The 16900-nt window shown below is 46.2% G+C and overlaps 1 protein-coding gene across 3 annotated transcripts in view; it reads right to left on the minus strand.

The window, feature by feature from the left end:
• Nucleotides 1-5237: 5237 nt before the first annotated feature.
• IMPACT (impact RWD domain protein) overlaps nt 5238-16900 on the minus strand; it is a 35864-nt gene continuing 24201 nt past the window's right edge. The window contains exons 10-11 of one of the 3 annotated variants that reach the window (XM_075584937.1): nt 7735-7869; nt 5238-6448 (exon numbers count right to left, since the gene is read on the minus strand). In XM_075584937.1, coding sequence (XP_075441052.1) covers nt 6377-6448; nt 7735-7869 — 207 coding nt within the window. In that variant the 3' untranslated portion in view covers nt 5238-6376. The remainder of the gene's footprint in view (nt 6449-7734; nt 7870-16900) is intronic. The other 2 variants (XM_075584941.1, XM_075584935.1) reach the window with 2 other exon arrangements.

Consider the following 16900-nt stretch of genomic DNA (forward strand, 5'->3'; position numbering starts at 1 on the left):
AAAAACACACATGTAGGATATTGCTTGAACTGCGGCTTTAGTTAGAAATGGAGGCCTCCCGCATAGATTTGGTAGTGTTTAAGGCAATGTCGTTAAAAAGATACTAAGGGGCTAATTCAATAACGACCGAAGTGGCAGTTTGACCTGTTTTTCGGCTGCAAATCCTGATTAACATCAATGGGGTATTTTGCCTTTACTAAATTAGCCCCAAAGTGTGATGGTGATATGGAAGCAAAGATTTTTTTTAGTAGTTTTTAGAGAAACCATTAGGTTCAGGAGATTTCAATGTTTTTATTTCCTCTTGAGGTATACTCTTCAGAGGTTATAGGTTATAGGCAGATTATTCGTGGTGGCAGCTTTGGGTCTCAATGTGAATATTTAGAGCCTATATAGGAACTTGTTCATTTTGTTACTTCCAGGCAGGGAATAATAGACCGCAAAAAATTGTTTTGTTTCTTTTGGTTTAAACAGGATAGTGCCTGAAGGAAGTCTTCATCATATTTACAAGTAATTTATCATCTTTGTCACCTTTACTATAATATTTTGGTCGAAAGCACCTAAGGATATTTTCTACTTTGTCTATCAAAATAAATATCAACGTCCCTCTAATTCTCATTAGTTTTATCATCTATAAACCCAGAGGAATGTTTTGTGCACACATTCCAAAACCTTATGCTGCGTTGTAGATCAGACATTACAACGTGTCTCTTTTTTTTCTAAATAAAGCTAAGCTATCCCTTATGACAGCTGTGAAACATTCCCATATTATAGTTTTGAGATTCCAAGAGGGTGGAATTTAAGTCAAAATAGTCTGATAAATCTCGTATAATTTTTGTGTATGTTGCTCTTTTGTAGAATACTAAATCAGGCAGTAGCCTGACTTGTACCGTATATAATAACCATTTCTGAACATCTGAGGGAAAAGCTAAGGGCTTGAGACACAACAATGTAATTTATGAGCGTAAGACTGATAATCTGTAGGATGGAGGAGACGCCAGTCATTTATAAGATTATATTATCGAATAAGAATAATAAATGGGGATTTGTCTCTCCTCTAACACAGGAAAAATGAGAAAGTGTAGGTTTGTTTTTATGTAATCACCTAGAATAACATTTCCTTTTGCGAGCGGGCTAAAAAAAGAACTCTAAAAGAAAGCTGCTACCGTAATTATCTTTGAGTGTGTATACAGTACTTCTTATTGTATAAGTATGAGGACCAACAATAATTATATATCTACTATTTCTATCAGAGGTTTCATTAACCACAGATGCTTCTAAATTATGTAAAAGAATAGCAACACTATTTTCTTAGTGTAAGCAGAAGAGAGAAAGCATGTGGGAAACAATTTACTCTTAAAGCTAGAGGTTTTGCTGGCATGAAAAGGAGCTTCTTGAATTAGTATTATGTCACCATTACATTTGTTTATATCAAATAAAGCTAGAATCCTCCTGTGAGGTATATGAAGACCTGTTACAGTACATTGTGAGTGATGTCTTTTAGTTGAAGTGTTAGGAAATGTGTTGTACAGTTGGAATATATGACCATTAGTAATTCGTGGGAGAAGTGAAGTGCTGAGAAAATAAACAACATGTAAAGGTAGGATAACCAGGGCAGCAATACCCTGAAAGAAGGCAAGGTCTAAACAGTGAGCGTAAGACAGGGGCTAACTTTGTGTTGATAATAGGGAGGAGGTACTGTACTGTAACCAGTCAGTTTGGCCTAAATGGTAACATTTCAACAAGACAATTTAAACTTGCAAACATAAAAATAAAACAAACCCATGTATTGCTCTATATGATTTTTAGTAAACCAACAATAACCTCTCTAAGGTTATATTAAAGGTATGTATATATAGTTTTACAACAAGTTGTATTAATAATAACTTACACCTTTATTTATAATCTTAAATCATGGGATACAAATCTGTACCGCCTGTATGCACGCAGACCTGGCCAGTCCCCAGTACTGAGGTGGGTAAGGGTATAACACGCACCCACAGCAGTGAGGGCGTGCCCGGAGTGTGGTAATTGCGTTGCCGGGCCTCGTGAGTAAGGGTTAACGTTACACTTGCTGAGTCCGGGGCGCCAGAGGTCGGAAGGTATTTGTCCAATAGCCAGAGTCCAGGGATAGGAGAGAGCAGCGTAGTGTTGTCCGAAAGCCAGGGTTCAAGGGCAGGAGAAGGCAGCGTAGTCAAAGTCCAAAGCAGAGTTCAAGTTCAAACCAAGGGAATCCAAACAAGGGCAGGGACAGGAACCAGAGCTGAAATAGACAAGGGAGCTGGGCGTAGACACTGCACACACAGGAGCTACAGGAAAGCTATGCAGAGCAAGGAAAGAGAGGACAGACTGGGGTTATAAACGAGGGAGGACTAATAGCAGAAAGGGGTGGAGCAGGGGTTTGGCTGGGAGCTTGCAGGGATAGGTGTGTGAGAGTAGGGGAGGAGACAGGTAATCTAATGTAATGGCCTGTAAGCTTCGAGGGGCGGAGCTAGTACCAGGGGAGGATTGCTAAATAGAGCGGGAGCGCGCGCCCTCTGTAACGCAGTCAGTTGCGCGCAATACACGAGTGCCAGAGCGTGGGGGAAGCATCGCGGAGGAGGTGTACGGTTGAAGGGTAAGAGAGGGGGAAGAAGCGGAGGAACTGGGTAAGGGGACGGAGGTACGCCGAGGGGCGTGAATCCCCTGACGGGAGACCAGAGAGCGGGAACGCGCACGAACAGTGAGAGGAGTGCGCATGTGTGCGGACCGCGAACAGAAGCGCGTCGACCGTGCCGCAAGGGATTTGGGCAGCGATTGGGAAGGCAAGGAAAGGGTTAGCTGGAGGGACCGAGGTGACGGGGACACGCTGGTAAGAGCGAGTCCCCCGATCCGTTACAAAATCTTTGCAGAAGCAAGGGAAGAGCTCCTTTTAAGTAGCACTCTGTAGACGGACGTTCACAGAGGTACACAATTGGAGACTTTTGTAAGGTGAAATTATAACAAGGCTTTATTGTGCCTTTTCCTTTTCATCAGGAAACCATCCAAACACAGGGGGGGGGGGGGGGAGGACAAACAAGAATGAAAGTCTTATCTGTTAGCTGCTGTAGAGTAAGCTTCTCTGCTCTCCTGGAACCGCACCCGTGTGTGCACAGAAAATATCAGCATCCAGGTTTAGAAGTCTTATTTGTCAGCTCCAGAGATCTGTGTTCTCTTGGTCAGTCTCTCCTGGGAGACTCAAGAACCTCTGCTCTGTCTCCAAAGTTCAGCTCACAGTCAGAGCTAAGGAGTCACTTCCTGTCTCAACAGACAGGCTTTTGTAAGCAATCTAAATCAGGCAGGTGGTGTTTATTAATTGACTTCCAGCAGTTAACCACCACACTGTTAGATTAAAGGCACATTACTTGAACAGGGATTACTCCCGTTACACACTCCAATCAGAAGGTGATGTAATGATAACATAATGATAACATAATTAAAACGTAACTTTTAATATCAAATCTGTATTAGAATAGTAAATGGCAAGTACTATGTGCTGACGTTACAGTAGTGACGTGCACCGATGTACGTTTCACGTTTAATGAACGGTGCTTCAAGGTTGCCACAGGTATACCTTAGTTTTGCCTTCCATATTACTTGATTCAGTGATATTTGGGAATTTCCCTAGTGTATCATTCACATGTACCCACCACCTAGTATCCAACTAAGCGAGTCATAGGAGGGGAATTACCTGTCTCCTATAGTTATTTCACTTATTTTAGAGAATATTATGTGTTGTCAAAACATCATTGCTTGTCATTTACTTACAGATTTGATATTAAGTTACGTTTTAATTATGTTATTATTTCATCACATTCTGATTTGAGTGTTACTTAAAGGGAGCTATTTCCTTGCTTCTGCAAGGATCCCATTTGTATCCCATTTATTCACGCTCCTTCTAGCACCTTATCTCCAACTAGACTGTAGCAAAACCCTATTTTCCTTCCCTATCACTGCTTGTTTAACCTTAAATAATATTGAAAGAGTTTTAATATGCAAACATGTTACCATGAGATCAATTATAAAATAAGAATTACTGGGTGGAAAGGGTATTTCTTGAAATAAAAGTTTTTTTTAACCTATTATATCACTTTTCACCATTATCTTTTAGCATACAGTACAGCCAGGGATTCTGGGAAATAAAATGAACTCCTGAAAGTATATGCCGAACATATTATAAACCCGACACCATACTTGTTGTATTGTACAACAAATACAAATATCCCTTGTGATAATATAACCTATTATATTAACTCATTTCAAGTTTTAGCAAAACAAAGCCCTAACAATGAAGAAACTGCCTACAGTATTTTGCAGAGATATAAATTTCTTGAGCTTACATTACATCGTGTTACATGTATGTATATACCCTGCATGTAGGCAGCATCACAGGATCGGAGGCTAGAACGTTTACGTCCTTCTTGTAGAACTGAAGCTTTTAATGGCTGATGTGTTGAATGACGAAGCACCAATATCCAGGAAACATTGTGGGTGCAGCGGCAGATGATAAGCTGGTTACTAAGGGAAAACAACAGAAAACCTAAAAGGTAAATATGAGTCTTGGAAGTGACTCAGTGACCCAGGAGATACTGCGTGAGGAGTTACTCCCATTTTGGTATCCTAAATGGATTGCAGAGGGGTCACAGACAGAGCCGGCTTCAAAATTAGCCGGGCTCGGTTCCGAGGGAGAGTGTTACCTGCTCCGGAAATGAAGAGGAAAGATCCGGTGCGACAGCAAACAGCCAAATGACGTCAGATCCACAGTTGAATGCAGTAGCTTTATTGCTATGGACACACACAGGTAAAAACAGCAGGCTGCAGCACAGCCTCCTCTATGCGTTTGCTGGCGCTTCGTCTGCAGAGCGTGAAACGCGTGGAGGAGGAGGCTGTGCTGCAGCCTGCTGTTTTTACCTGTGTGTGTTCATACCAATAAAGCTACTGCATTCAACTGTGGATCTGACGTCATTTGGCTGTTTGCTGTCGCACCGGATCTTTCCTCTTCATTTCCTCACACTCACCTTGCCGGATGCACGCTGCGGGACGGGCTACCGAGGAGCTACAGGACCCAGGACGGATGAGCTGACAGGGGTAAGATTGCTTTCTTTGCCCCTGAGCCCCGACCTCCCTAGTGGTCCCATGATGCTCCATATGCCTTACCTTCAGCCCACTCACACTCATTAAGAGTGTTCATCATTCGGCGCAAGCCAGAGCGCATGACAGCAATTCACTCCTCTTACCTGCTCCGGCATCTCCTCGACATTGCGATGTCGCTATGTCACGTTGTCATGGCAACGTGATGCCGCAATGTAGCAGAGATGGGATGATGCCAGATAGAAGCTGGATAGGAGGCCCCGCGCTCTCCCCTGGCAATCAGTTTAACTGTTGTGGGGAAGAGCGCAGCGCTTCTGTAAGCGCAGGGCTCGGTGCGATGGCACCGCCATCAAGCCGGCCCTGGTCACAGATGTAAGTTGAAGACCGTATTGCCCAGTGCAGACCATGTGGCTGACGAATCACTCATGAATCTGCTAGTAAGGAAAAATGGGGTGAGCAGAGCTTATAGGCCAACACCTAAGATGGGGTTCTCTAGGCAATCACACACGCCAGATGGCATGGGGATCATCCAAGATCATGTGCCCAAATAGAACAGCACCAAATGATGGTGGGGGCAAAAGAATCCCTTTTATCCGCGATATCCAATGGGTTTCATCTGATGTAGCTCAAGTTGTGGTTCAAATGTAAAAGTAAACTTGTAAAAAAGTACTAAAGCATTATAGAGAACTCCATGTTTTATTTCTTCTGTTTTTGACTTTGAGCCCCTCAGTAGTAGGGCGTCTCTGGCATTTCAGAGAGGCAGGTGTGCCAGTTGGACAATCCATTTGGGCTTAAACAGGAGACTCAGAGCGACAGGACAGACATAGTAAATGAAGTTTGCCTTGATGGGGATAACAGGGTTATAAATAATATTTTGATCAAAAATGCAACCAAATGACTCCTTTGTTAAAAGTTTAGGATCAAAAATGTAAAACATCATTAATAAATTGCAAGCCACTTTGGAAAGAGGCGCAGGGTTTTTGTATTTGTTTTCTTTAACAATTGAAAAGATAAAATCTTTTGGGAAAAAAAATTACTCAATTCTTCTGGAAAAAAAAAAAAAAAAAAAAAAAGAAGGTGTCCAATGTTCTCCACAAGATTATACATTAAATGCACTGTACTATACCATGTATAACAAAAAAACATCTGGCCCATCTTTAATAAACAGTGCTAGGTTGTAAGGCACCTTATACTGTATATCCAATTCGAACTAATGATAGTAAGGTGCCATGTGGCTTTGTACCACTTGGTAGATATGGTCCTCAGTATCTTAATGTTCCGTCTTCTTCTTGCTTTCCTTTCTTACTCTTTTGTTCTTTCCAGACTGCTTAGCAGACTCCTCCTAAAAGTGAAAACATAATACTTTCAGTACCGACGTTTAAAATACAGTATCTTTTATACCCTCAAAAGCAAACGGACTACTCCATTATAAAATCGTTAAAAGATACATCCATATTTCATGTATTCCCTCAAAATGCCGAACTATTGATTACATTTGTCTGCCTTTTTAATCAAAGTATTATTCTAATGTTGTACAAGCACATGCACTTACAGTAAGTATTATTCTAATATAAGCACATGCACAGTAAGAATTATTCAACGAAGTATGAAATACAAAATATAGAAGATGAAAAAAGCACTACTTTTTGCATTTCCAAAAGGTAGAAAATATTTGGTTCAATCAACCAGTCCCCTATCTGCCAATAAAAGCATGACTTCTTACATCTCCAGATATCTAATAGTGCTAGACTTACTCATTATTTGGGGAGCTGGAGTCATTTTTTTTAATGAATCAAGTTTCATATTGTTCCAAATAAATTGCAAAACATGATGAATAATTTCTCCAACGTCCCAAGATTTCAAAACGAATGTGTGCGCTGGATACAATAACGTGTAAATATTATACCTTTATTAATTCACAGCTTCTGAGGAAGGGGGCATTCCAATTCTTTGAACCTGGAGATCCGCCTTACTCTTTGTTCTTATTCAAGTTCACGACTAGCTTAGCCCACTGCTTTAGTATCCAGAATAATACGTATTTTGGGGGGATTCTTGCAACTTAAATATGAATCTATATGATTGTTGTTATATATCTATCCTTGTCAGTCTTTTAGACCCACTGCTTATGATTTATAAATGTAAAACAAATCCTGGTATACCCAGAAAAGCTGCTAAGTGTTCTAATCACCTCAGTTACTGGATTGTTTGCCCTCCTAAAACTTGTAACTTATAGCAGCTTGTTTTCTTTCCCCCCCCTTGTGCTATTTTCAGCAGTAATAAGAACTGATATAATAATAACTTTTTATTTCATATATTTCTCCAAATGGGACTCATAGCACTTCACAATTACAGTATACTGCGTGGCACATTGGAATTTTACTTACACATTTGCTGCCCAGACGAGTTTATAATCTATGATTTTGGTGCCTGAAACACAGGGAGATGGCGTGACTTGCCCAAGGTCACAAGGAACAGACAGTGTGAACCTGGTTCCTCTGATTCAAACTTGGTGTCATTGTTTACAATCAGCGTCTTTACTCAATTAGTCACTCTTTCTACCTGGTAGTTACATTTTATTTGGACAGCTCATACAAAATTCTCTTTCAACACATAATCAAAACAACTTACTACAGAGCTAGTGTAATTATGTTCCACCAGTATGTTTCGAGCACAGTTGTTGATATGTTTGAAGCGATCAGGTCCAAGAAGGATACCTCCATACCAGCGTGAGACAACCACCATGACATTATTCACATCCAAAATCTAGGAAAACAAACAATTAAAACTCCATTGAAGGGAGATTGGGTATACTTTCAAAACAAGATTTGGACAAAAAAAAAACCTCCTTTATAAAAACACTTATTCTTGGTAATTTATATTATGGCTTCTATTGAGTGGTGTGTTATTCATGCTTTGCGTTTACTCCCATATTCACCCTTATTCCTTTCTGTGTCCGTTATTAATAAACGATATTGAAAATAGTGTTTACATTTTTTTTAAATGACTAAAATCACAACATTTTGTAACGCTCAACTTATAATCAGTGGGGACCCATATATTAAACAGTGGGTAACTGGCCCTTTAACCCTCTAACGGCTACAACAAAAGGGTGGGTGCTGCCTGTGAATAAATACAAAATACAATATTTTAGAGTGGCATGAGTATGCCAACAGATTCAAAGATATTCTTTGACAAAGTGCATACTGTAGATTGCACGAAACGCATCAGAGGTACCCTTCAATATTATTGTTTTAACTTTAATGTTGCCATACGTTCAATAAATAGTTTTTTTGATACAGTGATCCAGCATCTGTCTTCCTTCCTTCACTTGGAACACATCGCAAGCACTTGTTGGTACGCAGTGCACCACCAGTATCCTTCCCCCTTGGGAGGAATTTTTTCAGATACAAAAGACCCCCAAACAAAGAATTTCACTTAGGAGCACATCCAAAGACACTGTGAAACTTGGCATTAATTTACCGTATTAAAACTGTGAACAAATAGAGCAACTGAAAGCAATTGCAAACATAATACTACAGAATGTACACCTACTGTGGGGTGAGAGTCCTCATTAGTGCACGGCTATTATTTCATCTCTGGAATGTAAGTGCAGTATGGGAGAGAAATATGAGTACGCTTGGGCCAAGATGCAGCACACTGAGCAAAATCGCTGCGTATACAGTAGCCCTGTGTATAGTCTAAGGCCTGGGTCCCGCTGCATCCGGCGGCTCGCGCGGCCGCGTCACTCACCAGACGTGTTCCTCCCGAGCTGGCTCCAGTCCCTCCTCTCTGCAAGGCTCGCTGCGCACTGTGACACGCCAGCCAGCAGGGGATACAAGAGGATCGTGATTCTAAGCGGCGACGCGTCACGTGGTGCGGCAGGGAGACAATGAGATGGGGAGGAGGGGAGCTGTCTCGAGCTACGGGAGTTTGTGTGGTTCGAAATCTGCACTGTCCTCTGTGCAGCATGGCAACATTTATATAGATTTAGCATGCTTTATAACCAGTTAATGAAAAAAAAAAAAAGAGAATACCAACATTACCATTGTTTTCAATGAAGCTGCGATATTTTGTGTGATAATTATTGCGTTCACAGGTGTAATAATGTCTACTGTATCTATATAATGACTAAAAGGGATTGAACAGACTCCTATAGGTTAGCACCTAGGCTAACACATAGATTTTTACTTTTCCTATTTAAAAAATGTCTGAACAACAAGTTGTTTTAACTACAGTAGTTGCTCCATTTGAGTGATTAGAGCAAGAACATTTTAGTCTTAGATTAATGGTGACGTGGCATTCTAGTAAGAAGGGATATTTCTTTCAGGTTAGAAAGCTACAAGCATTGTGCACTGAGAAGTTAATACCCGTTTCAGCAACAATCTCCTCAAATAACTGTAGCCCTGTTTCCTATTGAATATAGTGCGCTACCAATGCTGTTCAACCTGTTGGCTCGCAGGGCCTACGCGTCCGCCACGGAGAGCCTGCGGCAACACATACAGTGGCGGCCGCCTTTATCCTAAAGCGGCCTCCACCGCGGGAATTTCAAAACCGCGGATGCGCGCGGCTTCTTTTCGGCCGGTTTCCCGCGCCTCGGGCGCTTTCAATGATAAGCGCCATTAGCGCTTATCTGATGATGCGGCCGCCGCGCGGGAAACTCTGATACAAACAGAGAAAATGCCCGGATAAATCCGGGTAAGTGTTAGAATAAAGGTGGCTGCGACAGATATGAATACTGATAACCTCTTACCAAGTGCAGCGCCTCCAACTGTGATGGCTCCCAGCAGAGTGGAAGTTGTTCCTCACAGGACAATAATGTAATACAATACACACAGCATATAAAATAACCAATGACTTTACTAACGGCAACCATAACCTTGCATATCATCAAACAGGTGTCCCTCCATAAAGGAGACACTATACTACTGCGTCTCGCAGGACACGACCCCTTCACCGTGTACCCACACCGTGTCCAGTTCCCCACACCACAGTTCCTCCCACCCCCAAAGTAGGGAATGTGTGTGTGTGACTGCGCAGCCACTATGTTCTGATCTTATAGTTGGTGTACTTATTGAGGCTCCAGCTCTTGGGCCTGCAAAGGAACTTCACAAAGGATCCGGCGATGAAGACACTCCAGGGATACCTTCCGGGGCGATCCCACCCGGTTGGCGACTGCTGTGCTGGCCGAGGTCTGAGCCCAAACCTCCGGTATGGTAACGCGACAGTCTCTGGGTGTAACAACTCTCCTACTGGTACTAAGGGAGTCTGGTTCCTATCTTATGGCCTGTCCCTATGTCCGCTTCACTCACGGTGACTCAGGGCCTAGCTGGGCCGGGTGTATGTGGCCTAGTGTAGGGGCTACTGGCCACCCTACACACAGAGCTCCTTCTCCTTCCTCCTCCTGATCAGCTCTCCCAACATGCTCCCCTGCGCAACCTCCTAACCCTTCCTTCCGTGAATCCGCCCGCCCTATAGGCTCCCTGGTGTCACCTGGTCTCGCTAAGGCTCCTGGGACTCGTAGTCCCGTGTGCTCCACCCTATAGGAGTAGCTCCTGTTTCGCAGGCTCTCGCAACCCCTTACTGCGCATGCGCGACCTCTCCTCCATCACCATCTCCACGGGCTCACCGCGCATGCGCGAACACCAAACATGGTGGCGCCCTACTCGCTCGGGTCACTGCGGAGCCTCCGATGTACCGAAGCACTCACTGCACGCACTGCACGCACTGCACGCACTGCAACCTTCCCTATTCTCCCAGCATACGGAGATAAGGGTAAGCCTGGGGGACATGGCTACATCCTCCCCCCTGTGGACTCCAACGTCCCTGCTTAGAATACTAGAACAACAACCATATAATAAAAATGCATAAATACGTACAACAATACATTTCACACTCTATATAAGGTTATACATTTCACTGAACATAACGATAACGGACTTTACTCGATTGCGAGCCCACTGCTGAGCCTCATAATGGGGTGCCCCAAACTGATCATAGGTCATCCTCATTGGAGGCTGCCCAACTCTCTGGCTCCGTCGGAGCTGTTCTTCTGTCACTCCCTCGGGAGAATGACTGTTATAGTCCTGAGGCGCAGCCTCTTCCCTGGTGGGGGTTACAGTCTCTACATGATCATTGGATGGCACAAAATATGGACTCTGCGGGTCCAAAGTAGAATTCTCGGGAGCCACCGTATTAGGTGTTTGTTTACCGAGCCCTTTACCTGTATCTCCTCCGGGAGATGCTCGTCGCGTCGGAGGGCCCCTTTGAGAGGGTCCCTCCTGTGGGTCTTCATAGTCCGTATTATTGTCAGTCTCTGGACCAACCTCACACGGGTTCGTTTCTCCATCCAATGGAGTAGCTGGTAGTTCGGGCTCATCATCTTCCACTTGCGGGATAGGAAGCAAATGGTTTCTGTGCCATACCTTTACCTGGTCCTCAGAGTCCTTGATACGATAGACCGGGAGGCCAGGCATTTGCGACTCTATTTCATAGACTCCTTCTCACCACCGGTCAGCCAGCTTGCGTTTCCCCGGTACTTCCAAGTTGCGGAGAAGTACCGCATCTCCAGGTCGAATGTCCCGATGTTTGACCTTGTGGTCATAGCGTTTCTTATTACCAGCGTTCAGCTTTTCCGTAGATCTTTTAGCTTGCTGATAGGCCTGTTGCAGGTTCTCTTGTAGTCTCTGTACATATTTGAAATGAGTGGCATTATGAACCCCATCAGTGGAGACCCGTAACCATATGTCTACCGGCAGTCGGGCTTCTCTCCCGAACATCAGAAAGTAGGGTGAGAATCCGGTAGATTCGTGTTTGGTACAGTTGAAGGCGTGTACTAACGTTTCAACATGTCTACTCCACTCAGTCTTTTGACTCCCCGTTAAGGTTCCCAGCATGTCTAGCAAAGTGCGATTGAACCGTTCAGGCAAGGCATCTCCTTCAGGGTGGTACGGAGTGGTTCGTGATTTGGTGATATGCAAGATCTTTAATAACTCCCGGATTAGTTTGCTCTCAAAGTCTCTGCCCTGATCTGAATGTAGTCTGTTGGGAAGCCCATAATGTATGAAGTATTTTTCCCAAAGAACCTTGGCTACCGTGATGGCTTTTTGGTCTTTCGTCGGAAAGGCTTGCGCATACCGAGTGTAATGATCTGTGATGACCAGCACATTGCAGATTCCCCGGCTAACCGGTTCAATACACAGGAAGTCCATGCATACCAAATCCATGGGACCCGTACTTTTCAAATGACCCATTGGGGCGGCTCTGGTGGGAAGGGTTTTGCGTTGGATGCATCGGCGAACCGTCGACAATGATGCTCCACGGCCTCTCTCATTTTTGGCCAGAAGAATCTATCTCTCAAAAGTCCAAAGGTTTTGTCGACGCCCAGATGGGCATGTTCGTCATGTAATGACCTTAGCACCAAATATTGTAGCATTTTAGGTAGGACCAGCTGCCTCCTACTTGGATGATTATGATAATCCACAACTCGGTATAGCAGATTGTCTCGTATTTCGAATTTATCTGCTTCTCTCATCAGAATACACGCCACATCGCCAGGGGCATGCTTGAGTAGGTCGGTACGATTTCTCTGGATAGCTTGGCAGATGGCGCCGGCTATCGGGTCACGAATTTGGTAACGCACCATATCTTTCCAGGATATGATTTTCTCAGGAGTGATGTGCATGCCGCTGGGGTCACTGTACGCAGCCGGGATGGCTTTGGACGCACACCCTAGAGAATCCGCCACCCTTAATTCGGAGAATGCTACTTGATCATTAACTATGGCTGTGGTGCAGCACATGGCCCGCATACCGGGACCGGGGATTTCCTCCCATTGGTCGTCGTCGGGGGTGGCGACCAGCCCCGGTCTTCTGGATAGGGCATCGGCTCCCACATTCAGAGGGCCCGGTTTTTATTTCAAGGTGAAATTGTAGTTGAAGAGGGCGGCCAACCAACGATGACCAGCTGCGTCCAGTTTAGCTGAAGTCATGATGTACGTGAGTGGGTTATTGTCCGTTCGCACCTCGAAGGTAATTCCATAGACGTAGTCATGAAGCTTATCCACAATGGCCCACTTTAAAGCGAGAAACTCTAGCTTATGCACTGGATAGTTTTGCTCACTGGGTGTCAGTCTGCGACTGATGTAGGCTACCGGTCGTAATCCTTCTGGGTGTTTCTGATGTAGTACGGCCCCTAGTCCGCTGAAATTAGCGTCTACATGTAGGATATAGGGTTGCTTGGGGTCGGCATAGGCTAATACCGGGGCAGCCGTCAAGCTCTGTTGCAGGTCCAGGAAGGCCTGTTCACACTCCGTAGTCCACTTGTCCCCGAAAGATTGTCGTGCGGAGGTTGCCTTTCGTCCCGTGTCTTATGGATATATTTTGAGACTGTTGAGGGGCTTTGCCCGACGAGAATATCCCTCCACGAATCTGCGATAGTATCCGCAGAACCCCAAGAAAGAGCACAATTCTACCACATTATCGGGTCGCGGCCAGCTTACTACGGCTTCTATCTTGGCGGGGTCAGTGGCTATTCCCTCGGCGGACACGATGTGTCCCACGTAGGTCACTGAGGTCCTACAGAATTGGCACTTATCCAAGGACAACTTGAGTCCCTCTTGGGCGAGACGGTCGAGTACCTTCAGGAGTCGGGTCTCATGTTCCTCCAGTGTTCTGCCGAAAACAATGTCGTCCAGATACACCAAACATTCTCTGGGGATCAGGTCTCCCAAGGTTTTCTCCATCAGTCTTTCGAAGGTGGCCGGCGCTCCACAAATGCCCTGTGGCATGCGGGTGAATTGATAGAATCCCAACGGACAGATGAAAGCCGTCTTTTCTTGATCCTCGGGGCTCATGGGCACCTGGTAGTACCCGGATCTTAGATCCAACACACTGAACCATTTGCTCCCATTGAGGGCATTCAGGATCTCTTCTATGCGAGGGAGGTTATACTGATCAGGAATCGTGCGATTATTCAAGGTCCTATAATCCACTCACAGTCTCACAGTCCCATTCTTCTTCCTCACCACCACAATGGGGGACGCGTAGGGGCTCCTTGACTCCGTGACGATTCCGGCCTCCTCCATTTCGTGAATCACAGCCCGTACATCGTCGACGTCCCTAGGGTCGATGCGCCGGGAGCGCTCACGAAAGGGAGTCGTGTCATTCATCCGAATAGTGTGCTGGGCACTGCGACTGCACCCCACATCCAGTTCACCAGTAGAGAAGACGTCACGCCTGTCCTCTAATTGGCCCCTTAGCCTCTCTCTCCACTCCTCGGGCAGCCCGTACGACCCGAAGTCGAATTCTAGCACTTCTGGGGAGCACCCAGCACGGGCGGTTTTGACCTGGACAGGCTCATCCACTAGACTGACCGGGTAGATCTGACCCAACTTTTGTCCAGCATCTATAGCCATGGTGAAGGAGGAGAGGTTCTGCACCAAAACATAGATGCGATGAGGAATGGCAGCGGCCCAGTTCCGAAACTCAGGTACTATTCGGTATCCTCTCCGGGCGGCTTCTTCGGGAGTGCTTTTCAAGGAGAAGAGGTGCTCGGTGTCTTCACGCTCGGCATATGAGCACCATGCCGGCATTCTCTGTACCACTCCCGGCGGAATTTCCGTTAGGCCGGCTCTGCCGCAGAACAACAGTCCGTAGCTCTCGAGGACCGAGGCCGGGGGGTCCCTGCCCACCTGAATAAGCTGCAGTTGAAGACTGGACATAGGCAATTCATTCGTCTCTTGCAAGTAGGCCCGGATAACGGCCTGCACAATGTCGGCATTGGTCCCCAGGATGATCGGATACTTGGGCAGGTCCTTGGGTTCCAGACACACGAGGGCGTCCACGTTCATGGGGTGTGATTTCCCGGTGTTGAGCTGCTGAATCTCCAGAGACACCGTCACGATGCCATCGATAGAGTAGACTTCATTGCTCAGGCCCCTCACTTTTATGTGTTCGGCCAACTTCAGGGGCCTGTTCTGGAGATGTTGGTCATAGAAGCCTCGATATATGATGGTCACTTGTGACCCCGTGTCCAGCAAGGCCGAGGAGTAGATGCCATCCACTAACACGCGTATGAGGGCCACTGGTCCCACTCGATTGTTCCAGTCATGGGGACAGTTATCATCTCTGGTAGTGATCGGAACTAGGTCATTGGTGGTGCGGGATTCGGGTGGAGCCGGAGCCTCCAAGACCTCTCCGTCGGCGGCATATACTCCACAGACCATGGCATTGGGCGTGAACTTCTTGGGGGAGGGACTCCGATCACGGGATTCTCCCATCCAGCAGTCATAAGATAGGTGCCCCTTTTTCCCGCACTTGTAGCACGACAGTTCACGGGGCGGCGTACAACGGTTGTAGGGGGGAGAGGCCCTCCTTGAGTACTTCGGACGCTCTGCCACGGTTTTGTACGGGGGATCCTCTTTCTTCTCACTAGTTCCCTTACTCTTGGGGGTGGAGACCCCTTTTGCTTTCTGCGGAGAATGAAGCAGTAGATGAGCCTCGTGCTCCTTGACTTGCTGTAACAACTTCGTGAACGTAGGGGGGCTCCCTCTGGTGAGGTTATCACGAATCATGTTGGCAATGGGGTGGTTAGGGCTGGACCCCCGCAGGTATTGTTTACAGAGATACTCATCCATCTGTGAGGCTATAACGTACTTGTGGTGAAGTAGGGGCCCCAACACTATCTGTACTCGATGGATGTAGGCCGACAAGTCTTCCCCTTCCTTTTGGTTAATGGCATAGTACTTGGCCCACAGGGCCCCATCATCTTCTGCCACGCCATAGGCCTCCATCAAGAATTCGACGATCATCCGGGAGGTCAAGTCAGAATGTTGCTCTCTATGAATACTGACCAGAGTGGACGCTGGGGGTCTCAAGCATTCCATGATGCGTTGGCGTTTGACCGTGTCGGTACAGGACCATTCCTCCATTACACCCCTGGTGTGTTCTTTCCACAAGTCTATTCCGTCTACCCCCGCCGGGACGGGCAGGGTCCCTGAGAAAGCTTTCAGTTTCCTGTAATTTTGGGAGTGTGTAGCCAGAGTGAGTGCTTCTACTAGGGGTGGTAAACTGGGTGGGGAGACCAGATGGCCTACCTTGTCATTAAGTTTTTGCAGCATATCCCTACACAGTCCAGCTTCTTCGGACGCACTGGACCCCGGGTAACTGAATTCTGACCGACAACTACCCGCATCACTGGCCAGGTAATTGGCCGAGGCGGGAGTATGACAATCTTCGCCAAGCACGTCGTGGGTATGTCCCTGAGTGGGTAGACAAAGGGGCTTCCGCCAGGTGGGGAATTAGGGAGCTGTAGATATTGGGGAACGGAAGATTCCAGGACCACTAAATCTCTGCGACAGTCAACTAGCAGCGTTTTCCACCTTGGCGTCTTGGTCTATGAGGACATCCACCAGGCGGGCTTTGGAGAATCCTGGTAGTTGTCTTAGGGCCGTTTGTAATGTCTCTAAGGGCAAGGCCATAGGAACTTGACTCACGGCCACCACGCGGTGGGCGGGTGTTTGCATCTGCCGCGCCCATTGGCGCATGCTGACGCGAGGGGAGAGTCCTTCTGGAAAGGTGGCTGTGTGAATTTAGGATCGGGGGCACCCCAGGTCTGCTCTCAGCAGCGCCTCTAAATGTAGCCCTGTTTTCTATTGAATACAGTGCGCTACCAATGCTGTTCAACCTGTTGGCTCGCAGGGCCTAAGCCTCCGCCACGGAGAGCCTGGGGCAACACATATGAATACCGATAACCTCTTACCAAGTGCAGCGCCTCCACCTGTGATGGCTCCCAGCAG

The sequence above is a fragment of the Ascaphus truei genome, chromosome 2 (assembly GCF_040206685.1).
Source record: "Ascaphus truei isolate aAscTru1 chromosome 2, aAscTru1.hap1, whole genome shotgun sequence".
NCBI classification, from domain to species: Eukaryota; Metazoa; Chordata; class Amphibia; order Anura; family Ascaphidae; genus Ascaphus; species Ascaphus truei.